This window comes from Ambystoma mexicanum, chromosome 6p (assembly GCF_040938575.1).
Source record: "Ambystoma mexicanum isolate Mex_15411 chromosome 6p, UKY_AmexF1_1, whole genome shotgun sequence".
Classification (NCBI taxonomy): domain Eukaryota; kingdom Metazoa; phylum Chordata; class Amphibia; order Caudata; family Ambystomatidae; genus Ambystoma; species Ambystoma mexicanum.
Genome location: NC_090935.1, coordinates 51,242,646 through 51,270,598, shown reverse-complemented (window position 1 = coordinate 51,270,598; position 27,953 = coordinate 51,242,646). Strand labels below are relative to the sequence as shown.

Sequence of the window (27,953 nt, the reverse complement as noted above, 5' to 3'; positions counted from 1 at the left end):
GTACTAACTGCACATCCTGTGCAGCAACAGGATGTGCAGTTAGCATGTGCAAACTCCATGTCCTGTCTGTGCACTCGGCTCTGCATGCTAATTGCACTTCTGTTCCATGGCACGTGCAAATGACACATCTCTACTAAGTGCGTACTATGGGGACCTTTCTTCTCTGCGAGTGCTAGCGTAGCATCTCTTCTGCCCATGCTATAACGGTACATCTCCTCTCTGCCGTTCCAACGACAGGGCTCATTTCTGCGCAGGCTAATGTTGGCAAAGCGCATGCTAACGTTGCATCCAAAGAAAGGGTGGAAAGCCACCGGGCAGGAGGGCGGCCTGCACTTACCAAGTTCCAATTACGTGATGCAGCCTTGATGTGTGTGGCGCAGAGGGAAGACCGCAGAGAGTCACTTCTTTCTTACAAGAAATGCAATAATGAAGAATGACCATTCACACAAGTTACTATCAGTGCTGGAAATGGCCAAAATGTACTGGGGCCAAATGTACTCGGTTTTATTTTTCCCCCTCCCTTTTCCTTATTCAGCTTGACTCGAACATGTGCTCACCAGCCCCCACCACAATGCCCAACAGTGCTCCCTTGGCATTCTGCTTCGTTTTGCTGTAATACATCAAGTACCATTAGAAATTGGATAATAACTGTTACTACAGTGCTTAAAAGCTGAAGGAGTTTGGCTAAAAGCGCTATGTAAGAACACATACTCCCTTTCCACATGTTATTGGCATAGCCTCCGTACACAATGCAGCAGCACATTTCCTCTCTGTATATGCTAACTGAGCATCTCTTTTTCTGCATGCGCCAGTGGCACATGGCCTCCCTGCATGTGCTATTGGCAAATATATTCGGTGCGTGGAGTAATGGCCCATCCCTCGTGGTATAGCCCAACAGCAAGCACAGGTCTTACTACAGCCAGCATAACTTCATAAATTATACATTAAAGAGCAGGTTTGCAAATTGCCATGGTGCAGCAAGTAAAGGAATAATTGCAGATGTTTTGGCTCCCGCCCCTTTATTTCAGCACTTTGAGGGGAGAGGTGGGGTTGGCTGGTGGCTTGTGAGAGTAAGCCGACCTACCTGACCTCCCTCCCATGCAAGGGCACAACAAAACCTACATTTCGGGGGGAGAGGGTTCGCGAGAATTAAGTCGTGATTGGAGGGGCCACTTCAGAAAATAGGCAGGGCAAACTTGGAGGCTCTGTCCCCACTGTTCTATGTTCTACCCACCTCACCTCCCCCCATGGTCTGGTATATTGATTAATATATTTTAAAGCACAATATGTAGAGAGGTGATGGAAGACTTTCTTGAAAGTAACAGCTTTAAAGATGTACTGCGTTTCTTCAAGTACATTTTTCTGAAAAAACACAGTAAAACCTTAACACCGCCAGTTTCGGGGAATGGCTTGCCTCACCTCTCTGCCTATCAAAATGCAAGTGTGCACATCCAGGGGTGCACCTAGGCAAAAATGTAGGCCGGGTCTAACCCTTCAAATGTTGGGAGGGGCAGTAACTTCAGAGACTGTGGAGGAATGGCAAACGTAATTGTGTAGGGGCATCTAACTTCATTTCTCATTGTAATAACTATTCTAGTGCAGCTTCAATGTTACAATCAGTTAACTGCTCTCCTCTTTGAGTCTGAAACACCCACTTCTTGCAGAACCTGACGGTCCTAGAAAGTGTGAAAATGGCAGGTGGTGTGCAATGAAAGACTCAATATCGTAGCATAACAGGACATTGCAGAGTGTGGGACAGTATTCTGGACGGCCCAAGCACCTTCAGTGGCTGGGAGCAACAGTGAAGAAAATGTAATGTTGGTTCTACCACAGTTAGTCAGCCATACTAGAATCTCTGCTGCACTGACTGGCTTGTGAGACTGTCTGCCTGTCAAATCCAGTGTTACAAGAATGGGGGAGGGCCAGTGCAGCAATAATGCAATTCTATGCAGCAGTATTGGTGCCACTAGCAGAGGAGCACCAGGATACAGCAATGTGCCCTTACAATTATTAAAACTGTCCTATTGTAATGGTGTAAACTTGATCTTTTATAAGCACTCCAATGTTTGCAATTGAAGTCAGGGTAAGATTACATTATTTGCCCAGCATCACACTTTGGCTAAAGAGCAAAGCTGGGATTTTAACCTGCTCTTTCAATTTGGGCACGGCCACCTTCTTCCGCATTTTACTTGGAACAAAAATTTTAGTTTTGGATGTCAAGACCTACAATAATACTGTCCTATAGAGTTTACTTCCAAAAGAAGCAAATTGCGTAGTAAATCATCATGACGACATGTAAATCATTATAGCAGCATTTTGTGCCAAAATAATATCAATGTAGCTTTATTTTCCACATCCTGAATGGAAAACAATAAGATGCAAAAGGCAAAACATCCTGATTTACCCACTTTATTTTCAGCGCTTTAACAACGCACAAAAATATAAGTTGTGCCATAAACTCAATTAGGTATGGAGATTCGTCACAAACCTCCAGCCTGTTATGTATGGTTAAAGAACATTCAACTAAGGGCATCAAAGCAAACTTTACTTTTTAGCATATCAAGCTATTAGACGTTATGGGTATGAACACATTTTAAAAGGGTGCATGCTTTGTGTTGCTCACTTGCTATGTTGCTGATGACAAAAACAATACTGTGCAATATGTGACAAAACAATAATAGTGGTGGAAAATGTTTTTTAATGAATAAATAAAGCGTACACGGTATGCAGTAGAAAATGAAATCATCCATATTGGGCATAATTACATGCGTAAAAAGGCACTATACGCACGTTATCTGGAGGGCTATATATGTTAAACAAAAATATACTTCAAAATACACCTTGGTTTCTTTAAATCAGCAAATACCCATTTGGGATGGCACACAGATTCTTCCTACACCCTGAGGTGACTTAAATATCTAGGACAATGTGGACATTAATATATCAGTGTTACATTTAGAGCAATATTGAGATTAGTGTCAAAAGAAGTTGAGGTGATGAAACAATGGTTAACAAATATTCTTACGCAGTTAAGTACTTTTTGAACCCTCCAATGCAAAGAAAATTGACACTTTCCTGGGGGAAAGGCAAAGCACAAAGTCAGAGTTAAGTCTTTCGGGGAGCCATGACAGCCAATGTTAGTTGAACAAAAGTCTAGATGAGCTGAAGCACTTATTGCAGGTACGTAAAAAGTCTTGGACAATGTTTTACATTTTTTTTAATACAAATTAAATCACTATAGGGCCACAAGCTTGGAGGCTTGTGAGGGGCAAAGCTGCAAGCAACTCTGCAAAGCAACCAACACGAGTCTCAACTGAGAACTAGCAAAGCTACACGACAAGAGGTATGTCCCCTTAGGTTTCCAGTACCTTTGGTTAGAAGAAATTAGTTCCAGCTGGCTTCTGTTCCTGTGTAGGTCTGTTCCTGTGTAGGACTCCTGCTCTACGAATTGAAGGTTGGCGGCAGCAAAGGGCAAACTTCAGATCAGCGGCACGTCGCAGTTTCAGCTCCTCGCGGCTCTCTCAAATAGCACCACTGCTGTTCTCAGATACCACTTTGGACTTTCGTCTCTTCTGGGGGCCAGCACTCTGTTGAGGTGGCTCAGGCTGGGTCAGTCCTGCTTCCTGGGAGTGCGGAGGATCTTCCTGGAGCTCAGGTCCAACTTAAAAGACGACACACTCAATTCTGGTGTTACTCTCCCTGGCAATCGGTTTCTGCAGCCGCAGTGGAAGTATAGCCAGCTAAGAGAGGATTTCCAGATGAGCTCCTCTTGAGGCCGCTTGGTTCCACCAACCCACGGGGAGAAGGAGTCCTTTGCAGGTCTTCTCTAGTCCAGGCGGATTTTGAGCTTCAGCACAGCAGTAGGGCTTCACCAGGCAAACCAACGTTCCAGGAGTTGCAGCAGGCGTCTCTTCCAAGTTCTTCAGATTCCTTTGTCCAGTGGTCGACTCTGCCTTCCAAGCAAAAAGCCTAGCCTTGTATGCAGGTTGCTCCCATTCATTCGTAGCCTAGCTGTCAATCCCACAGCAGGGTGGCCCTCCAGCCAATCACCCTTGGGTGCATTTCTGTAACCAAGGAGACTAAGCACAGGGAGTTTCAGGCACCTCCCTCGCTTCCTGCCCTGCCAGACACACTGGAGCCAGAGGCGGACTTCACTCGTGATTCCCGCCAAAGGCAAAAGGAACAAAGGGACCAAACCTGGTTTGGCGCGCTGAGTAAATCTCAAGAAGATCCTTTCCAACAAGAAATGGTGAAAGAGGAAGACCGGGGCAAGTTTCACCAAATGGGCGCCCATGGGTGCTTTAATGCAGCTGCAATTGCAGCCTACGGTAGAAACACACAATGGTAGGAAAAAGTAAACCACTGCCACCAGCCATTAATTGTAGAAAGGGTAACATTTAAATTGTTACATGAGAAACTAGACAACGGGGATATGAAGTAACGCCTCCAGCACCCTATTGTAAGATGGTGTGTGCTGGGCCTAGAAAGTTACAAAATGTAAATAAAGTCAATTCTGATGTTTGTTAATCTGCTTAGAATCACATGCTGTGCATAGGTCCGACATCCAGTGGTCACTGCGGAGTATTGCATTTTGTTTTTCGTAGTCGAAAAGGGACGTCGACAAGGCGTGTCTGAAACACTATCCCTATAGTGACGTGCGTTGTACCCACAATCCCTCACGCGTCGAGGTCCCTCAGATTGTTTTTTTCCGCCTAGCTACTGGTCGCCTTTACGCGGAGCTCCTCGAGAGACATTGCAGATTTCATCTCCTCGACCTTTGGTCGTTTTCTTATTAATATTAAACACATAGATCCCTCCCTCGACGCAGTTGTGAAGCGGTTCTCCGCCGAGCAGTTGGTACGAGTGGACGAGATCCTTCGGCGTTGCCGAACACGTGGCCTGGCCTCGCAGGCCATATACAGTAGGGAGTGTGGGGTCGTGGGACATCTCTGGTTCTTTCTGAGAATGCTTTTCCTTTTCCCCTTCCTTTCCCTTGGGGTGGTTATCACGTTTTATTGCCTCGGCTATGGAGAGGACACCCTTTAGGTTTTGCCCGCTTTGCAAAGGCAAGTTTACTTGGAAGGACAAGCATTCACAGTGTAACCGCTGCTTGCCCCTCGATCACAAGGAGGAAGGTTGCGCGGCTTGTCGGCTTCTTAAGCCTAAGACTCTAAAAGACCGTAGGGTTAAAAGGTGGGCGGCCTACGCGATGTCGAAGGCCGAGGGTTCACCCGCCGCTGCTACCACCGACAGTGATGAGGAACGTGATAACACGACCTCCGCTGCGGAAGTCGAAAACCCCTCTAAGGAGCGCTCGCGCGCTTCGTCATCTGTCCCCGGCCCCGACGGGCTCGGCTCACGCCCTGCTTATGGGGATGAACACCCCGGCGACATTGACGCACACAAGAACTCACATAAGCACACAACCCACGGCTCTTCTTCGTCAAAGACGAAGAGAGCATCAGCGCCCAAGGAGACGCAGGTTCCACCAGCGGCCTCCTCGGACCGTTCGGGTTCGAAGCCCCTCTCGCAGCCGCGACCAGCGACTGGGCTTTCGGCAAATAAGGGCGCCGCCCCCAAATCATCGGCCGGCGCGCATCAGCAGAAAGCGCATGCCGCCGTAGAGCGATCGACACCCGTAGCGTCGAAACCGCAGCCCTCGGCTGACAAACGAGTCGCCGAGAGCTTGGCAAGGATCGCTGTAGCCGACGCCCAGAAGCGTACGCCGAAGGACACGTCGAGCGCTACGCAGAGGTCGAAAGACACGCCGAAAAAGCCCGAAGAAAGCCAGGGACTACCCCCTTCAGTCGGGTGGTCACCCAGCACACCTGAAGGCTTTTCGGAGGGCGACGGGACACTTTCCTCGACGCTTTGGGAGAGGTCGAGCCGTTTTCAGCTAGATGACTCTACTTTTCCCCTGCTAGACCGCTCAGGGGTACCCCATGAAACCATGGAAAGGCTCCATCTCTGTATGGAGAGGTTTATGAATACCCAGACCCCTCAAACTCCCAAGGGAACAAGAGAAGGGCCTCAGGAGAATCCCAGGGCCAAATATCCGAGGCTAGTCAATCCCCAGCATGACACAGCCTCAGACTTCCATAATGTGTATGACCTCACTGGGGAGGAACATTACTTGGAGGAGGAGGATGATTTTATGGACGACGATGAGGGACAGAACCAGGAGGAAGGTCTGGAGGACAGTCCAGACATTATAGGAAAAGGCTTCGGAGAAAACCCAGAAGAAGGACCTTCGCACCCCTGGCAATCCCCATCAGTATATTCCGACACTGATGTCCTGAACCTAAACCCTCCTGACAATTCACCTGTTAGGAACACGTCTCCCATTGACGATCAGCCCACTTTCAATGCCCTGTTGCGCAGAGCAGCAGCACATTTCGAACTTTACACTGGGGAGCTCTCTCCAGAATTAGACTTTGTGGAAAGAGTAATTAAGGAGAAACCCCCGGTCAGCCAGACCATTCCCCTCCTCGCTTCAGTGAAGAGAAGAATCATCCCTTCGCTGTCCACTCCCGCATTGATCAGAGGGGTCAATCCAAGAATTGAAAAACTTTTCACTCCTTCACCCTCAGACCCGCTCTACATTAGGGGACATTCCATTCCGGATTCCCTGGTAGTAACTAATACAAGAAAGAGGGCAGGGGTACCACTTTCCACCAGTGAGGCACCTCCTGACAAGGAGGGCAAGAGGTTATATGCCTTTGCAAAAAGAGTAACTTCCTCGGCTGCCTTTTCGGCAAGAATTGCGAACAACAATTCTTCGCTCGCTAGCTATGCAGACGCGCAGTGGGCCAAACTGCGCAAGGACGCCGAAGAGGCACCGGAGCCATTACGTACACGCCTGCTTTCAACTATTGGCGAAGGAACCCAGGTCAACCAGAGTATTGTAAAAAACTCTCTGGATGCGGCAGAAACAGCGGGACGTTCCCTGGTGCAGGGAATACTCCTAAAACGCCATGTATGGCTGCGCAACTCGGGGTTTAAACCGGAGACACAGGCGTCTTTAATAAATAAACCTGTGGAAGACTCTTACCTCTTCGGCAAAGCGGTGGATGAAGCTCTAGAGATGGCTAAAAGAGTTCGATACTATCAAGACTCTTTACCAAATCTCTAAGCCCACTATCAGACGCGCCTATGGCAACAAACGCTTTTTTCGTGGCCAACGCCAACAACAACAAAATCAGCATCAACAGTACCCTGCCACCAATTACCAGCCCAATAGTGGGCAGTACAGCCAAAGAGGCCAGTGCCGGGGTAAAGGGAGAGCTCGGGGGTCCACCCCCAGAGGCTCCCAAGCCCCCAACAACTCCAAGTGACACGAAGATTCGCGTCCCCTCCCATGCAACACCGGTCGGGGGCCGGATAACCTCCTTTCTTCCTGCATGGGAGGGTATAACGTCAGACCGTTAGGTACTTTCCACCGTAGCCCACGGATACTGCATCGAATTCAACAGTTCCCCATCCTACAGACCCCCGAGGGGACGACACATGACACCGGAACATCTTGCCATCCTTCTCCAAGAAGTACAACAACTGCTGGAAAAAGGAGCCATAGAGGTCGTGCCTCTATCTCAGGTAACGGAAGGTATTTATTCAGTGTACTTCCTTGTACCCAAAAAGGATCTAACCATGCGCCCTGTATTAGATCTGCGCCCAGCGAACAAGTTTATCAAACCCCAAAAGTTTTGTATGGTAACCTTACAGGAAGTGATCCCACTGCTTTCACAGGGAGATTACATGACAACATTGGACATGAAAGATGCATACTTTCATATTTTAATGTTGCCAGCGCACAGAAGATACCTCAGGTTCATGATAGAGGGCAAACACTACCAGTTCAGAGTGCTACCCTTCGGCATAGCATCAGCACCAAGGGTATTCACGAAGGTGCTGGCAGTGGCAGCGGCCCACCTGCGCAGGTTGTCCATCCCAGTTTACCCTTACCTCGACGACTGGCTCATAACGGGGGATTCTTACGAAACATGCTTTTTCCAATACCCAAAAGACGGTAGACCTTTTGTTCCAGTTGGGCTTCTCAATCAATGAAAAGAAGTCCAGTTTAGACCCCAGGCAAATCAAGCAATTCCTAGGGGCTCTAATTAAAACAAGGGACGGCCTTGTCTTCCCCTCCAAAGAGAGGGTCCAAAACATGCTGTTTCAGATCCCTCAATATGTGACCGGTCGAGAGGTGACGGTATGCAAAGCAATGCGCTTGCTAGAAAGGATGGCGTCGTGTATTTATTTGGTACCTCACGCGCGCCTGCGCATGCGCCCAATGCAAGAGTGGCTCAACAGCCAGTGGTGTCAGGCCAGCGGACTATGGGACGATCTAGTGGTGGTCTCGCAAGCCTTGGTTCTCTCGCTACGGTGGTGGACAAAGGAAAACATGAAAAAAGGGAAACCCTTTGCCACACCCGCGGCGGTAGCCACTCTAACCACAGACGCATCCCTCACAGGATGGGGGGCGCACCTATCCCATCAGACTGCTCACGGAGTGTGGACTCCGAACGTAGCATCCAAACACACAAATCTACTGGAGCTACTAGCTGTGTTCAAGGCGCTAAAAGCCTTCCAGGAACACCTACAAGGCAAGACAGTGATGGTCCTTACAGAAAGCACCACAGCCATGTACTACATCAACAAGCAGGGGGGCACCCACTCTCCAGCCCTGTCCAAACTGGCCCAGAATATATGGAAGTGGGCTCTCAAACAGGACATGTTCCTACTGTCACAACATGTACCAGGGGAACTCAATCTGCTGGCAGACAAACTCAGCAGAGATTTCCCCCTGCCCGAAGAGTACGAATGGCGCCTGCACGAAAACATCGTCTTCGACGTCTTCACACAATGGGGATTCCCAGAAATAGACCTGTTCGCAACCCTGGAGAACTCATAATGCCTAAGTTACGCCTAAAGGTACCCCCAGAACCAATCCAAGGGGAACGGTCTGTCGATGCAATGGTCAGGGAAATTTGTTTACGCTTTTCCCCCGACTCCCCTTCTCAACATGGTGGTGCACAAGATGCACCAGGAACAAGTGACCATGATACTAGTGGCCCCAATGTGGGCCCGACAGCCATGGTTCGCTCACTTGATGGAGATGTCTCGATCTCCCCCAGTGAAACTCCCCTGCCCGTACAACATGCTGTCTCAGGACAAGGGCAGGACTCTGCATCCATGCCCCCAGAACATGAACTTAGCAGCTTGGCTCCTGAGATCATAGAGTTCGGACATCTACAGCTCCCGCAGAGATGCATGGACATCCTCAGGGAAGCCAGAAAACCTAACACTCGCCACTGCTATTCTAGCAAGTGGAAAAGATTTGTCATCTGGTGCAGGAGTAAAAGCATCAACCCTATTGACTGCTCTCCCACACATATTGTTCTATACCTGACCCACCTATTAGATTCAGGTCTAGTATTTAACTCCATTAAAGTCCACCTAGCGGCACTTTCTGCATACACCACTTCCCAACTCAAAGTGTCGTGGTGGAGGATCCCTGTTATAAAGGCCTTCATGGAGGGAGTAAAGAGAATACAACCCCCGATGGCTGACCCAGCTCCCGGATCGGACCTTAATGTGGTACTTACCAGACTCATGGGCTCACCATTCGAACCCATGCACAAAGCATCTCTTAAAGACCTCACTCTTAAGACTGCTTTTTTAATAGCTATCACCTCCATCAGGAGAGTAAGTGAACTTCAGGCTCTTTCTATTCTAGACCCCTTCGTTACAGTTCAGAGATAAGGTGGTTCTATGCACTCACCCTAGGTTTGCTCCAAAATTTATTTCTAAATTCCACGTAAACCAATCTATAGAACTACCAACGTTCTTTCAAAATCCTTCCAATTTGGAAGAAAGGACTCTGCACACACTAGAGGTACGCAGAGCGGTCATGTTCTACATGGAAAGAACCAGACCACCGAGGAAGACTAATCAGTTCTTCGTCTCGGTGGCAGCAGGAAGAGAAGGAGATGCAGTTTCAAAGTCCACGATTTCTAGATGGATTGTTCAATGCATCACTCTCTGCTATACTCTTGCCAAGAGAGAACTGCCCTTTAGGCCAAGAGCACACTCTACTCGAGGCACGGGGGCGTCCATAGCATTCATTGCAAATGTTCCCCTTGAGTCCATCTGCAAAGCGGCTACCTGGAGTTCTGTGCACACCTTTACAAAACACTACTGTCTAGATGCACACTCTAGATCTGACTCCCAGGTGGGACAGGCAGTATTAAGACACCTTTTCTCTACTGTTCCTTCTCATAACCCACCGCCAACTCCGGGTACTGCTCGCTAGTCTATGCACAGCATGTGATTCTAAGCAGATTAACAAACATCAGAAGACAATGCATTACTTACCGTAAAAGCATTTCTGATGGTTGTATCTGCTTAGATTCACATGCGCCCACCCTTCCTCCCCGCTCGGATGGAAGGAACATAGACTTCCTTTTATATCTCTCTTTTCTGTACTCACTCACGTCTAGAAGGCTCCCTCAGGGCAGAAAAATACAAACAGAGGGACCTCGACGCGTGAGGGATTGTGGGTACAACGCACGTCACTATAGGGATAGTGTTTCAGACAGGCCTTGTCAACGTCCCTTTTCGACTACGAAAAACAAAATGCAATACTCCGCAGTGACCACTGGATGTCGGACCTATGCACAGCATGTGAATCTAAGCAGATACAACTATCAGAAATGCTTTTACGGTAAGTAATGCATTGTTTTTCACTTCACTGCTCTTAGAAACAGTAGTTTCACCAAGAGAAGGTATTTAAACCTTTGGGAAATCTAAGAGACTTCTCTGTGCCACTGCACTGAAGGTGCTGCGTCACAATGTAAAGTTGATGGCTATGGAGTTTGTCAGACTCTAAAGTTAGAGTCCAAATCACAGAACAATACATGAGAAAGTGGGAAAAAGTTCTCGCTCTCTCCAGGTTAGATATTAAAAGTCCAGCAAAAAGAGCTGGGGCGTCTCTAAGGTAGAAGGGAATTAGCACATTTCTGAGAATTCTCCCTAACAAGGGTGCATCCTGAAACTAGCATGCAATGGGCCTTTGCTCAACAATATAGATACATGGTCTAGGGTGAATAAATTAATGAGAGCTGGAGTCTAATAATTATAAATATCCCTAGAGTATCAAAGGGGATCCCTGTGATGCCTTGAATAACAAAGTTGAGATGGTTAAATAGAATGTTCGGACAAAACTATTTGGGTACAATTCCTTAAACGGCTCAAAAGGACATGTAAACCCGATTGGGCAACTAGAAACAACTGCAACTTTTTAGTATGCGAGAATGGAACCGCATTAAATTGTTAAATGGGTCTTATGTGAAAAATTGGTCTTTGTTCTACCACATACCTGATGAGCTTAGACGTAATCATTACAATTTAGTTTCTCTTGAGAATTGTTGGATATTTGGAAAACTAGATGGGTTTTTGTTGGCATGCTTTTTCTTCTTGAAAATTTTTAACATATATCCTATATTTTGTTTTTATGCAGTCACAAGAAAACGCATGGTGATGAAAGCGTAAATAAAAATCAAGTCACTGCTGTGCCGGCTCTGGCATTCTAGTCAAAGCTGAAGGGCAGATATAATGTGGGATGGGGAAGCCATGCTGGCTTTCTTCCACCTTGTCAATTTTTGGACAATGTCCCATTAGCATAGTGCAGGGAGAGGAAGTGACAGGACATGAGAGTACAAAGGTGAACAAGAAGTACCTATGTCAATCAGTGACATGGCTTCACAGGCTTTATATTTCACTTTAGCCTGTGGTCTTTCCGACAGCAATTACTACTTTGAAGTAATTACTTCGAAAAGACTTGGAATTACATATGGCGTTGTTGTTCGAGTTAAAATGGGCGGAGAGGGGCTTGGAGGAGGGGTACTACTGTAGGGGAAAGGCGGGGCCAGGGGAAGGGACCACCATTTTTAAATTTTTTTTCATCGAAGTTGTCGACAAAATGATACGGAACCATATTTGACTACTTATGTGAAGAATGCAGTTTGATGGTAGTGTTAAAGTGGAATTCATGTGTTTTGGATTCACATGGATTCACATGGATTCACATGGATTCACATGGATTATGTTGCACGACAAATGGATGTTCCTTTATTTGCATTAGATTGTTGCAAATTGTTCTGTAGATTTTCCTTTTTGAGTAAAATTCTACCCACTTTGTGAAACCCAGCATTTTTACTGACTGTTGGATTTTTGGACTAATTCTGAGTGGGAACCTTTTTCCACACTCTCAGTATTTTACTAGAACCGTGGGAACCCTCTGTACCTGGTTTTGGTACTTTTTAATGGAGGTATGCTTTCCTACATCTTTTCTGGCATCTACATTTTATTATTGCAGCATACTGCACTTCCTGTGCATTGTTGCTGGAGCTCCTTGAGCTTCCCTTTATTTTTTTACCTGTGTCAAAAGGGCATGGGGACACCATTTATCCCACCTGTTTTCTATTTTGTGAGGTAAGCACACCTGTATTATGGGAGTCCTACTGGCAGTAAGACTTTAGTAAGCTATCCCAGTGGTTTGTAGATCCCCCAACTCTGTCTGCACTAGCTCAGGACCTTGGTAGTGTGGAAGAGCAGTCAGGCTTATCAAGACACAGATGTGACCTGTAGGTAAGTACTCTGAATCTTAGACGGGCACATCAAAGAACCACTTGCACACATGTTTATATTAAAGATATGCATTATATTTACACCGGAATCACTTTAAATACTTCAGAAGTTTACGGTAGAATACTAGATAATACACATCAAAGGGCACTTCCACTTTTGTGTTGGTTCGAGGTTACATTTTTAGCAACGTTGGGGAAAAGACAAGGTTATCGTATTATTGGAAATTGCACACTTATGCGGTTTTCAACCGGTCATACAGTAATGTATTTACTCTGCAAACACGTATAGAACATGCAATTAAAGGGAGGGACGATAAGTGATTAGTGCAATAGGAGCTTAGTTCAAGTTTCTAGAGACAGTTTCTTTGCTTGGCAAGAAGTCCAAAAACACAACCCTAGCTAAAGGCAGTTCGGAGAGGGCTTGAAGTCTTGACAAAAAGCAAATTATGAAGAGTTCCTGCGGGTTTCTTCCAGTGTCTAAAGTTATTGAAGCAGCAAGTTAGCAACTAAGAAAGGAGACCTAAAATGGACTCGAAAAGGGGACACCAGCAGCTTGGGTCAGAGCGAAAAGTGGGTTGCCCTGGACACCTCTGTGTGCACTCCAATGCTCTGGAGTGACTTCTTGGAATCAGGTAAGCAATACCTTTTTCCCCCATAGTGCATTTATTTTGAAGAAAGTGCTTGTGTTGGCTCCTCAACGATGTGGCTGCACTGGCTCCGACCTCCGGATTGTTTGGCCTGGTGACAAGTCAGGACAATGGATGGTGTGTCTCAGCAGCAGTCTCGAGGGAGGACCTGTAGCACGACTTTCAGCAACTTCTTGGTTCACACTGCGGTTTTGGTGCCTTTTCAGCAGCATCAACAAAGGACAGGGATCGCCCGGCCAATATTCTTCGCTTCCTACAGTGCCTCACTCTGGTGAGGGAATCTGGGTGAGTTGGAGCGGATCTCTGGAGTGTCCTTATGGGTTCAGCAGATTCAGCCTTTCCACAACGATGCACTCGAAATGGGCAGCAAGTCTCCTGGTATTTGGGATCCGCAGCTGAGGAAGCTCGTAGGACCTCGGGAGATGGCTTGTTTCAAAGTTTGTCTTGGGACTGGTTGTTCTCACCAACCAAAGGGAAGGAGTCCTCTTCGGAGCACCTCTGTCGCATAGGAAACTGGGTCAGGACAGCAGTGGTCGCTTCACGGTCTTGCATAGGGTCAGCAGGCGCCTCTGGTTGTCTTATATTACTTCGGTTTCCTGTGGTCAACTCTCTTTACACTCAAGAAGCCTCATCTTTTATACAGTTCCAGCCCACACCCCACTGCAATCTCTCAGTATTGTACAGAACAGGATGTCCAATCAGGACAGCCAGACCCCCTGTGGGAGCTGGACCTATTCGGACACTTTGGCAGACAGAGGGGTGGAAGACACCTCCCCCACTTCCGGCCTACCCAGACACTCTGGAGCCTTGGCGGGGATGCCTATTGGTTTCCGCCAAAGGCAAAACAAACACACAGACCCCCCCCCCCCGAATGGTAGAAGGGCTAACAAAGGACAACTACGCTGGTAATGGCAAAAAATGAGGCCCCAAGTTGGTATGTGGGTGCCCCTATTGTGCACTATCGAGGCTAGGGACATAGCTTGTGGTATAAAAAATACACAATAGTTGGTAGAACACGTCCTCTGTCACCAGCCATAACTAGGCAATTGTCTGTGACTAAAAGGAACAGTGAGAAGGAGGATACTAAGTATCCCTTTGCCACTCCACTGAAGGTGGTGTATGCCAATCTCTGACTATAGTGTTTTGGGAGAGACACTAAATATCTCTCCTTAAGAACTGTAGTTACTTAATGATATAGAAACATTATTTTCAAGGCGGATCCTGAGGGTCCCTAGCAACACTGCCCATAAGGAGCTGGGTGCTGCAGTAGTAAAGCACAGATGCCTTTAAGAGCTATGGAGCAGACAGACGCCATAGTACAGGTACAATACAAAGAATAAGGTTCCAAAGAGAGAGCCCCCAAGAGTGAGTGAGTGAATGAATGGAAAAAGGCTCCACTCATTCAGTATTGAAAGAAAAGGTCCAGAAGTCCAGCAAAATGTGCTGAGTGGCGGGGGTCTCAACAGGAGAGAGGATGAAGCACAATAATGATGAATCCCCCTAACAAGCCCGCCTTAAGTGGAGTGCTGAGAGGAAATATTTTCTCTCTTTCTGGTTTTCAAGTAACTTTTTAGTTACAAATCCAAATTCATCCGACAGGTTGGTGGCAGTGTACCTTTTTGAATGACTTTATGTGGACATTTGCGCAGGCTGCTTTCGCAGCAGTTGTAAGGAACAAGGTTCGCTATTTGGCTTAAATGGTGATTGTACTTTTTAAGCTGTTATGGTGCCTTTTTCTACCTGCCTAGGTGGGGGAGGTCTTGATGGGTCTTTTGTCTTTGGTGGCCTTCCCTTGGAAAGGCCAAACTTTACTGGAACCCCTCTCCCTGCTGGCTGTACTTCCTGGCTGCTGCTGGAACCGAGTGCCTGTGGTCAGGAACATAAGAAACTAGTGCATCGTGTTTAAGCCGGATCCGAGCTCCAAGAATATCCGGGGACCCTCCCGAAGTAGGACGACCGAAGCCTGAGCCACATCAACATGGTTGGACCCCAGAAGCAAGGGAAGTCCTCAAGGTGTCCAAGAACTGTGTTGGTGCTATTTGCCGGTAGCTAAAACTGCAAAGTGGCGCTGATTTGTAAGGAGCCCATTGCCATCACTGACCTTCAAAGTGCAGTGCAGGAGTCCTCCCTCTTGTCTCCACAACTGAGGCCCAGGAACTGCAGGTCTGCATCCTGAACAGAAGCCAGTGGGCTCCTTTTTCCAACCTAAGGTACTGGCTTGACTAAAGGGGTACTTACCTTTGTGGTCTGTAGCTGGTCAGTCTCACTGGAGACTTTCAGTAGCTGCTTTTTCTCCAGAGTTGCTTGTAGCTTTGCTTTCACAAGCCGTACAGCCTGTGGCCCAACAGTGATTCTTTTCTACACACACTCTATATAACATTGTGCAACACTTTTGTGCTATCTTCCAGAAGGGCCTCAACTCCCTAGACATTCAATTAATATTAAGTGTCCTGGCTCCCTGCAGACTTATCTGACCCATTGATTCTGTGTTAATCTGTCCCTCCTAGGTGGTACATAAGTTACTTGTGTTGCTGGGAAAGGGTTAACTTATACTTCAATCGGGGATTGTAAATTACTCACCTGAACTTGTTAACCTGTATTTCCTTCCCTGACCTTTTCCTTTTCCTGCAACTTCAGCATTGTATTAAGTGTTAAAATGTGCAGTTGAAGTCACCTCAGGGTGTAGGAAGTGTGTGTGAGACATCCCAAAAGGGTAATCTACTTAACTTAAATTTGAGGAAGTGTATGCCATTTCTAAAGAAGTCTTATTTTTAAAACTGACTGTTAAATAAATAATTATTTTACTAGAAAACCTTGAGTATGTGTTATTTGGATACGTGTCCTTGTGAATCTGTACAGCCCACATTTATCCCTCTTGAGATACGTCTGGCTGCTCAGTCACTCTACCAACATGTGTAGTAAAGAGCTATACCAATAGTTGGGTTTTCTATTGCCAAGAGGACAAGGCTGGTGTAGTCTCCCACAGGGCTACTACATGCAATCACGCCTGAGAGCTGCAAGGCCTGAACCGGGGCCTCCTGTCACCTCACCTTGGGGACCGTCCTGTGACGTGTTCTTCATTGAAAAGGTACTGCTGCGCTCCTAGGTACGTACTTGGGTCTTGCTGCATTATTTTGTTTCTTAGGGGCTGCATTCAACTAATCCTTGCATCCCTTGAAGGCCTACTTTGAGCTACTTTAGGATGGACAACCTATTGTGTTCTACCTTGCCTTGGGACACTTGTCCCTGCAGCAGTCCGGCTAGGGAAACTTAATTTCCTTGCCTTGTGAAATCTGACTGATGCCAACCTGCACACCTGAAGAGTTCCTCCTGGACTCTGCTCCTTTGATCTCTGAACAATGTTTTTTTGACTGGTGCCCCATTGTCCACTCTGACTTTGTGAGACTGACCTACGACGGGGTTGGACTTTCGAAGATAGGCTGAGCTGAAGTTATGGAAAGTTTCCAAAGTTTGCATATGTGTTTCAGGAGTTTTGATTATATGATTTGTTACCATTATTGCTATTCTGATGTTTCTAATCCTTTGACTATTGAAATTGTTTTCCTATTATATTGTGTGCTAGTTCTTACCTTACCTGAATGCTACAAGCCTTAGTTATAAACAGATTTCATTTTTTTTTCATATAGCTCCTAGTGTGTAATAGTGTCGTGGACCTACGCGTATGCTCTGATTTGTGTGCCTCACTATAGCCCTCCTCCCTCATAACCCAAGCCTGGCTGCACAGCCATTGCTACCAAACCTTTGGGTAGTTCCGTCTAATCTAAGGGAAGCAACTCTGTTCACCATTGGCGGGCCTTCTAAAGTCTTGTCCAAGACTGGACTTTACAAACACGTTCGCACCCCGTTCCCGCCCCCCACCCCCCCCAATCACAATGCATTTCTTTGTTTTTTCCTCATGGCCCAATAGGTTTTTAGCTCTATATTTTGTTTGCTCTTAAGTACATAGACCATGGCTGGTGTGGCCCTTACTATGACCCCCTTTCTAAAGTTAGCTTTGTTTTTCTCTTTGGCAGGTCCACTGTACTCCAGCAGCACCGTAATCGCATTGAGAAAGTTGAACTTGGGTCTGTGGCTCTTCCTGCCATTATGCGCCCTGGAGCAGGAGGTCCAGAAAATTTTGAGAAGGGCTCCATGCCGCAAGCCAAACAGCAGATCACCAGCGGCCAGTTGCATAGAGGGCACATGCCCCCACTGGTAAGTGCTGACATTTTCCTCCCCAAATGCTCTTTTTACTCCTCTTATACTTGACGCTCTTCTACTCTGTCATATTCTAACAAGGCAACTGTGATCATGTAATACAACTTGATGTAAAGTGGTGTTGTAATGATCACCTCTATCAATTTTGTATTTCCATTGTGCATGACTCTGCAACAAGAGAAGTGGATTTTGTGTATTAGTGGTACAGATGGGAAGGCAGATACAAAGCTTGAGGGGTTGCGTGAGGGGCACATAGCACAAGGGTTGTCTGTGACTAGAAAGTCACAGGAGCAGAGAGAAGAGGGGATACCAGGTGTCCCCTTAGCACGCCAAATAAGGTGTGGTGTGCTAATCTGAGTATAAAGTTTTAGGAGGGATATAAAGTATCCCTCTATCCTTACGAACTGTAGTTAGTAAGGATAAATTACGAATCTCAAAGGAGAACCCAAAGCGGTCCCAGCAACACTGCCCATAAGCTGTGTGCTGCAAAATTACGCGGATGCCTTAAAAGAGATATGGAGGAAAGTAGACTCCATAGTAAAGGTAAAACACAGAGAACAAAGTTCCAAAACTCAGAGCAAATATGCATGCATGAGTGGAAAAACTCCACTCATTCATGATAGACAGAAAATGGTCCAGAAGTCCAGCAAAAAGTGCTGGGGGCTTCACTAGGATTGGGGATGAAGCATAAAAATAATCTCCCTAGGAGGAACCACCCTGTCGACACAGTCTCATGATCCTGGGGCCCTTGGAAAAGTTGCTGTGGACTGATGAGCTCTGTTTTTTTGGGCTACCATGCAAGTAACGTCTCGGTTCTCCGTTTTCACCTGCATCTTCGGTGGTCCCCCAGCTAGTTCTACAAGTCTCCTTTCTGCCAAGTTTCAGCTTCCCAGCATCAAGGGATCCTGTCTTGGAAGGTAGTATTTGTTCATGACCTTTTGAGACGCATGCTGTTGCCCGTGTGCATTGACTGTCACTGGAACCGGCCATTCCCATTCTCGTATGTCTTGAAGAGCCCTGCATCCGTGCCTGCTGCATTTCTCCTTCAGTAAGGGTTGCACTCAGCTCCTGGACAGGACCGGAATCTTCCTTGCACCCGCAGCTCTTTGGCATTTTGTACAGGATCCAACGACGGGAAAATCTACCTCCAGTGACCCCCCCATCTGACCTGTCAAGTCCTTTGGGAAAATCGGAGTAAAGGCAGTGGGTAGTCTCAATACTTACCGGTGCCCCTATCCCCTCCACACTTAAAGTTTGTGAACAACTTTCCTTTATTCTATTATCTTGCTTTTTCAGTTTTTATTTAAAAAGCTGCTCTAAAAGATAACATATTTTACTGACCCTTAAACTCCTTCTGAAGTCGTTTGAAACTCTTCTCACCACCACAAGAACACTTCCTGCCTTTGTCTCCTCTACTAAAAGAACTTGGTGAACTTTTGGGCTCAAGGTCCTTTAACTTAGGGATGGAACTCCTAGTTAGTGGTTCTGTTCCTATGGGCCATTTTCCTCCTTGCATAACTACTTAACTTCCCTTTCAGATGTTTTAGGTGAATTGGATGCATTTCTAACTGAAGGTGACTCTATATATGTTTTTATATTTAACTGCCCAATCTCAATCACCCCTCTTCCTGTGCAAACTCTTGGAGAAGCTGGCCATCTCCCAGTTTATCCACCACACTGAATCGGTTTGTCTCCACAAACACCAGTCTGGCTTCAGAGCTGCCAGAGCTTGTTCTGTCCTCGTCCTCCTTGACCTTTACTCTGCTTTTGACGTGGTCAATTGTGCCATTCCGATCAAACAACTGTGTACCTGGGCATCACGGATCAGGCACTGGACCGGTTGACCTCCTCCTTCCTGGACCGTCCCTACCAGGTCCTTCTTGGGTGCTTTCTCTCCACCACCTCTCTATATGTGGTGTTCCCCAGTGCTCTAACCTCTCACCCTGGCTCTTTAATGTCTACTTGGCCCATCTGATCACTAGTGTCTCCAACTTTCATTGTTATACGGATGACACTAGGCTCTCTGTCTGGCTCCCCTCTCCTCTCTCAATTCTGACTGTCTATCCGCGATTCAGGATTGGTGTGCCTCCAACGATCCCAGCCTTAATGCCAGTAAGACTGAGTTCTCCAGCATGGGGTCTGGCATGGATTCACATGCTCATGACTATTCCCTGTCGTCAGGCCAGGAATCCTTGGTAAAAGAAAAAAGTTTCACCTTCACTCAAACTCTCTAAACCAATCACTGTCCCCTGGGTCATACTTCCCCCATCCAATGAGTCCTCTCCCTAAACCCTGCCTCTGGCAGTCATCTTCAGATTTTTACCGCACGCTTCAGTGTTGGGAGTCCTCGAGCTGCTCTCTGAGCTATTTGTACATAGTTCCAAGTTTTTTCACTGAAAAGTTCGATTTTTGTTGCACCCGAGCCCCTGTGCTTCCTTAATCGCCTGCAACAGGGATCCGTTGTTGAAGATTTGCACCCCTCAAGGGTGAAGATTCCTCGAAGTTTTGGCAAGGCTGTCTTGGGACTACTTTGTGACATCCGACCATGTCGGGGGAGAAAAAGGAAGGGCCCTCCTCAGGCCCTGAGGCCCTGCCCCAAATGCAAGCTGTGAAACCTCTTTGTAGAGGGCAAACGTCTACAATGTCTTTGCTACCTGCACCCAGACCACAAGGTAGAGTGAAATATATGTCTGGCCTTCTCGAAGAAGACAGCGAAAGATGGGCAAAGCAGGCTGGCAGCATGGCTCAATACAAACCTGGCCCCTGCCCTGTGCATCGAGGTGGGTCATGTCTCGTCCGAAGAGCAGTCACCCTCTGGGAAGAGATCTAAGTCCTTTGAGGTCTTCCCGTCCGTGGGGGTCCGAGATGAGGCCTAGAACCGCAAGTCCGATTCCATCGTATTCGCCGCAGATGCGGGTCCCAAGTCCGATAGGCTGCAATCAATCTCGCCGTCAGCTTCTGTAGCCAGCCTGCCATCAAGCTCATTCTCTAAGAGGAAGTAGTCCACCCCAGCCAAGTTGCGAGAAAAATCAGATAAGACTTGGCCGGAGGAAGAGAAGAAGGCAGCGCAGGCCAAGCAGACTCCACCAGCGCAGCCAAAGTCCTTGTTGGCCACTCCGGTGACACAGACTGTTATGTCCGCGGCAGCGGAAGGTGCAGCACCTGCGAGGGTGGCTCCTACGGCCCAGAGGGGTTCCTTATTTCCAAGGCGCGATACGGCTGCTGAGGCAGCAGCGAGCATCCTCGGGGGAGGGGAATGGGGGTTGGGGGAGCAACCAAACCAAATCCGATGGTCCTGAACCCTCAGGGAGAAAAGCAGCCCTCCATGGTTGACGTTACACCGATGATCTCCTCCACGGACAACCAAGAGTCCATAGAAAATGTCCATGCAGAGGAGGACGACTGCGCAGGGCCTAGCGATTTATTGTTCCAGTCGCAACAGGACATAACCATGGACAGCCTTTCGACTCTCCACACCCTGGTGACCGAGCTCCAGCAGAGGTTGACCCCAGCTCCAGTGGTGCCACAGGCCCCTGCCCAGCCTCCGCGTTAAAAGAGAAAGCTTCATACAACACATCCACATCTGCCTCCTCCACCACGTCGGTCCCCGACTCCACCAAACAGAAAATGCCCATGCAGAGGAGGACGACTGCGCAGGGCCTAGCGATTTATTGTTCCCGTCCAGTGAACACGGACACTGGAACAGCTCTGGCTGCCTCAGTGCAGTGTCGGAGAAATCATTTAGATTCCTCATAAGGTTTAAATACCTCTTGTGTGAACTACTGTTCCCAAGAATAGTAAAATGAAATTGACTTTACTTACCTTTTCTCTTTGTAGGTCCAGAACACCCTATCTTATGTGGAGTTCTGGCGGGCGGGGTGGTTACCTTGTAGCCCCTTATCCTGTTGTTACCCTCACTACTTTAAATGGCTGGTGGCAGTGGTTTAATTTTCCTAACATTGTGCATTTTTACAGCCGGCTGAATTCTCAGCTGCAGTACAGCACCCATGGGGTGACCATTTTGTCAAAATGGTCCGGTCTTGCTAGATGAGGTCTTTCTTCGGTTTTATTGTGTGTGTTGTGCCAGGTTTGAGCCCTTTGTGCATTTTGCCTTTGCCGGGCTAAAGCACTGAAGCCCGCCTCTGGCTTCAGTGTATCCGTAAAGGCAGGATGTGAAGGAGGTTCCTGAAACTCCCCTGTCCTTTGTCTCCTAGGAGTGCACGAAAGCAACCAGTCCTGATTGGCCACCCTGCTGTGTGATTGACAGCCTAGGCTGTGAATGAAAAGGAGAAACCTGCTTAAAAGGCGAGGGTTTCGGGACTAGAGGCTGAGACGACCACTGGGAGAAACACCTGATGAAGAAACCATGAAAGAAGCTTGCTGCATCCTCCTGGACTTTTGAATTGCCTAGTGAAGACCTGCTGCTGTGCTGAAACTCCTTTTTTCAATTCGACAGAGAAGCTCCGGAAGGGACGACTTCTTCCCTTGGCTTAGTGGGACCACCTAACGCTGAGACGAACTGCACTGTACTATCTTTCCTGATTGGCTGCTGCAAGAACCGAGTGCCAGGGGTTGAGAAATCCATAGTCTAGTGCAATGTCTACAATCTGGCCAGAAGCTCCAGGAATCTCCTAAGGACCCTCCAGAAGCAGGACGACCAGAGCTGCAGGACCCAAGGGGTGAAGGAAGCTTTGGCTGTCCTGGCTCCCTGCAGACTTTCTAGCCCATTGAATTTGATATTTCTGTCTCTCATAGGTGGCAACTTGTTTTAGACTGTTATTGCTTGGAAAGTCTTGTCTAGATTTCATTGTAAGATTTAAGTGTCCTCATATATACTGATAACACTGTGTAACCTTTTTCCTTCTTTAAACCTTTCCTTTCTGCAACCTCAGAATCTGCAAAGAAACTAGTGTGATTATATAAATGCCATTACTGTCCTTGTGAATGACGTCACCTCCAGGTTTAGGAAATGTGTAAAAAGCATAACTTGCCTTTTTAACAAATGCTTATTTAAAAATTGATGTTAAATAACTAATGAACCTTGGGTGTAAGTGTTACTTGGTTACGTGTATTTATGAATTCAATTGCTGCCGCTCTACAGCTCACATGAACCCCTTTTTTGATAAGCCTGGCTGCTCAGTCAAACTACCAACTTGTGCATTACAGGCCTATACCAAAGGGTGAGTTAGCTAATACCAAGCAGATAAGTGTTGTGTAGTCTCGCACAGTGTGACTGCACCCATTCTTACCTAATAGGTAGTATTGCAGGAACACCCAGTCTATGTCCTATTTTACAATTAGAAAATAAATCATGTAATACTCAGTACCAACCACTAGCTGTCAGCCTACGCAAAGCATGTGAATCTAAGCAGATACAAGTATCTGCCCCATACTCTCTAAAAGTGACCTGAAAGGGACTATACCTTAGTCACCTTTGGATCCTGCGAGCTTTGGGCCAAACAAATAGTTTGAGCATGCACTCCTCTCCTTTTTTTATATTTGTTTTTTTAATCTAGAGCGTTTAGTTCAATGTGAATTACATTCAATGTTGACTTACCGCCACCAGCATTATAACAGCATGACAATTATTCTGCCATATGACCAAGTATGGTAAAAACATTTTTAACCAATTCATAACCCATTAAACCCCCTCCTGCCACCCCCTTCCCTTGCCCCCCTTAAACGAGCGGTGGCATAACTGAGTCCCTCCAGTTGACCTTCAGTCCATTGTTCTGGGGCTCTTCCCTGGGCCATACCAGCCACAACCCCTTCAAAGCGCAGAGAAATTTCGGAGCAAATCAGTAAAGTAATTGTTGTTTGTCCGATACATATTTGTAAAATGGGAGCCATACAGCAAGGAATTTCTGGTATCTGCTGTCAGCCAAGGCGCACAACTTTAAAAAAAAAGTTTTATACTCCTGTCTTTGGAAAATGCTTGGTTACAATATCTAACTTCTAGACTGTACTTGACCTATTTTCTGGGCACCTAATGGAGACCTTATTGGTCTGGTGCGATTAGCCCTATTGTATCGTACATTTTGGTGGCCTTCTGTACCCGAGTGCTAAAGTATAAACCTCTTTTTCTCCATCGAGGTGTTGTATTGTTTGTACGGTGTGTATTTGTGTCTTGTATCTAATATGCAAGATTATGCTATCATCATTTTCTGTGTTGGCATTTCAGTTAATGTACTGTGTGTTTAGGGTTCCATATTCTTCCCATCACGTAGCCTATGTGTGTTGTGCTGCATCAAGTAGGCTCTTATCTGACCAAACTGTTCTATACACACTGTTTTACTATGCGTTCTGTTTTAACAGTAGTAGTTTAGGTAAAAACAGAACTCCTAGCAAAACAGTGTATGTTTTGGGCTAAAACATGCATTTTTATTTGGCGTACACAATGTCCAGATGGGAGAAAAATAAAAACCTTTTTAAGAATGAGCCTTCATCTTCTACACACTTGTAATATTCGTTAGGTTAGAGGTTTAAGTTTGAATAACTTATGTAGGTACTGTAAATTCGATGTGGAAAATCGTAGACCGATTTCTTTTACAATGGGGGAAAAAGGGAAGTGTTTTTGAAAGAATAACTGCATGATATGATGTATTTGAGTACATTCTTTTTGGTGTCGTATTTTAGCGCGGAAACGGACATCGTTAATAGGGTGGTGACCTTTTTAAAGGATTTTAAGTTGAGTGATGATTTTAAATTGTATAATGCACTGCGCTGGAAGAGTAGTTATTTTGATTAAAGATGTTACTGATTTTACTAATTTTGTCATGAATTTAAATTGGATTATGTGTATAATCTTTATGTATAAGGTTTGTAATAAACATACATTTTATTTAGAAAGAGGTATTTATTTCAGACCATACTCCAACTTTTAATTTCAATAATGGTAGTTTCTCCCTGGAAAATGTAGAAAAGGCGTTTTGGGACTTTGAGGTGGGGGGGAGAGCTAGGGTGAAAGATATTTGAGAATAATTGGCTAATTAAAGGCTCTGGGATTGTTGTACACCTCCCTTTGTTCAGGGACCTTTTCTGTTTTACATACTAGCTTGGTTCTTGTTTGCTCACCTGAGGGAGCATGTGAACACACTAGGGTGCCTGCATCAGCGTGTCTGCATGGTGTCTGTTTGGGACCCTTCTGGTTAAGCATGTGATTTCAATAGTGCTATCTAGCACGTGGGGACCTGGAATGGTAGTGTGTGTCCGATTACTCTTCTGCTTTTGTTCTGTTTTACTTACATCACAGTTTTCTTCTTTTCCTTCAGACTTCAGCTCAGCAAGCCTTGACGGGAACTATTAACTCCAGCATGCAAGCTGTTCACGCTGCGCAAGCCACACTGGATGACTTCGACACACTGCCGCTCTTGGGTCCCGATTCTGTGAGTGCATCTCATTTGTCTTAATATTGCCTATTGCATCTTTTGTCGATGCTTTGTGTTGAAAGTGTGCATTTTCCTTAGATCATTGGGAATATGCACTTCTAGTTGGTGGTTGCTTTTCCTAAAGACTCTCTCTTAATTATCCTGTTTTTCTACTTTAGCGTGCCAAGGACTGGCGCCTTAATAAAATGGATGAGTCCAAACACGAGATACATTCACAGGTGGATGCGATAACTGCCAGCACTGCGTCGGTGGTAAACCTGACTGCAGGTATGTAGGGAAAATGCAATGCTGCAATCTACCACCTGTAAAGTGCTATGTTTGGTACCATACAGCCTGTATCCTGCTCTATGCCCATCACCTTCTGTTACCTGTGCCCTTTTTCTGCTGAGCGCCCTGCTCCAACCCAATCTCTAAGCTTAACTTCTAGAAATCTTCCATGCATTCACTGGTCAGTCTATCCTGCTGATGCACTGCTTGTAGATTGCTGTCACCCTGTTGTCAGGACTCTGCTTTTCTTGCAGGCACTTTTGTGCTTCTGTCCCAGCTACTTTGTATTGGAACACAGCGATCTGTGGTCTTCTCTCACCCTATCCCATATCTTTCAACGGCACTCTGTGGTTTGCTTTCATTGTGTTGCTGACCCCATGCTGCATGCACCTTTGTTTCACCCCTGTTTTTCTGACACGCTTTTGTCTTTGCCCTGCTCTCAAACTAATCTTTGCGACCATGTGTCTGTGCTCAGCCCTTACCCAGCCTTCTGTCTTTTTGGTACTCTGCTGTCTGCTCGTTGGAAACTGTTAGATCCTGCTCTCTATACAGAGTTCACTCCCATTTTAACATCAATGTTCTGCTGATACCCATCTTGCTGACCCACAGAGGTCTGCGCTCTGCTAGCAATTCAATGCTCCCTATTCAACATGGGTTCTTCTTTGTTATTGACGTGATGACTGTTTGCACGGGGAGCACAGGTGCAGGATACTGGAATATTAAATGAGAATTATTTTTTTTTCTCCATGAAGCCAGTTTAACATTATATTTATATCTATCTAGTCCAATTCAAGTGCCTAATATGGTCCATGTTTCAACTTTTATTTGGGGTATTCTGCAAGCTTTCTAAGTTCAAGAAAGTGTTGGTATATAGAAAGTGCCTCTGCCAGACTGACACGCTGTCGGGCAGATACTCCGGTCTTCAGGATCAAAGGTGCCTCATGGCACACAAAATTCAAACCTGTGCCCAGCGTACCTTAACATAACTGGTGTATTCATAGAGTGTACGTTCACCACCAGAGGGCATCTTGGCGCGAATGACCGATATAAGATGTGAGTTCCCCAGCTTAATGATACTCATTTTAGGGCCCTTGGAAGGATGACTGGATGCACTATGGGAAAGCCCGCCAAGGCTCAGAGTGCCTGAAAGGACAGGAAGTGGAAAGGGGAACAAAATGCCCCTCGTCTTTGTCCTGGAGTGAGCTTGCCTGGAACCAGTTTGTGCTGGGAGGACGGCTGTCCCCATTGGACAGCCAAACCCCAAGTTTCATTGAATGCATGTCTTGATTGGTGGTGTGGAAGTGAGAGGAGACTGTTTTGGACCAGGGCGTCAACAGACCTGGTGGGGGGTTTGTTGTGTACACAGACAGACTGGGTCCCTCCTGGTAATAACTACAGAAGGCTACACTGAAAAGAGGGAACACACTGAAGGCTCCAAAGAAACCAGGACCAGATTTAGTACAGGAAGAGGAGTACAATCATTGCAAGCAGGATACAGTACACACTTGACTAGCTATGCACACCCACTGGCATAGAACCCAGGGGCCTTGGTAGTACCCTTGGATGCAATGCGGGAAGGGGGGTTGGGGACCCCAAAGGAAATGAGGAATTGTTCGAGAAGGGGAGCTACTAGAGACAGTGCACGGGAGAGAGAGAGAGAGAGAAAGCTGCAAGTGCCTAGGTGAGTGGTCAGCTGCCAATAAATAGGTAATTGCAGGCCTGTGGTGGCATAGGCCACTGGGTGCCAAGGCAAGTGCTGGAAGCGGGTGGAGGCTGAAGGTGATTTGGTGTGGGAGGCCAGGGCCCAAGAGGACACATACAGGTTCTGGTCACCAATCTCAGCAACTGTGATGTTTAGCAGAGGAAGGAGGAAGGACAAGGAGGAGGTGATAAGGAAGGTCTTGAGCTTCCGGAATTTAGGTGATTCGGCTCAAGACGAATGGGCACGGGAAGGCTGTTCCATAGGAGGGAGCCTGCCGAGGTAAGATCGGCCACCAGCTCGATTATTAGCGAAGCGCTTGACACTAAGTTGGTGCCAGAGGAGTGTAGAAATCTGATGGCAGAGTATTTAGTGAGAGCAAGTTGTAGATGGCGTGGTCCCCGGCCCCAGACAGCCTTCTGGATGATGCAGAGGGATTTTAATTTGATTCTTGCAGCAACCGGGAGCCAGTGGAGAATTTTTAGGGCTAGAGAGATGCAGTGTCTGGGCTTGAGGCCAAGGAGAAGTCTTGCAGCCCTATTCTGGATTAGCTGGAGGGGTCGTCGAGACGAAGATGGTAGGTTAAGGAAAAGGCTATTGCAGTAATCTAGAGAGAACCAGCGCTCAAGAGACATTGAGCTTCTGCGGGAATGTGAGAAAAAGAATTCCTTTGAGGTGGTAGAGTTGAAAGTGGGCCGCCTTGGCAATGTCCAGAATGATGTGAGGGAGGAAGGAAAGAGATGAGTCAAAGATGACTCCCAGTTTACTGGCTTTAGATGAAGGGGCAGAGTGAGGGGAAGAAAGAGGGTGCAGGAGGCCCAATAGGAAGTATCTGTCTTGCAGGTGAAGCAGATACCATTGGCATTGCACCATTACTGGATGGCAGATACGCAGTCAAGAATGGTGGAGGAAGTAAGGAGATGGTCAAAGGGAAGTTTGAAGAGTTGTCTCGTCTGCGGAACACTGGAAGTTGGGGGAGAAGTTGAAGATGAGGTGTACAAGCGGGGCACGATAGTTAAAGAGCCTAGGAGAAGGGTTTGAGCCCTGGGGACACCGCTGGTGGAGATAGGGGTGGGGGAGGAGA

At 46.8% G+C, this 27,953-nt stretch overlaps 1 protein-coding gene across 2 annotated transcripts in view; it reads left to right on the top strand.

The window, feature by feature from the left end:
* TLN1 (talin 1) overlaps window positions 1–27,953 on the top strand; it is a 1,223,782-nt gene that overhangs the window by 590,398 nt on the left and 605,431 nt on the right. For both annotated transcript variants that reach the window (XM_069626724.1, XM_069626725.1), the window contains exons 14-16: window positions 17,332–17,512; window positions 24,787–24,900; window positions 25,062–25,170. In XM_069626724.1, coding sequence (XP_069482825.1) covers window positions 17,332–17,512; window positions 24,787–24,900; window positions 25,062–25,170 — 404 coding nt within the window. The remainder of the gene's footprint in view (window positions 1–17,331; window positions 17,513–24,786; window positions 24,901–25,061; window positions 25,171–27,953) is intronic.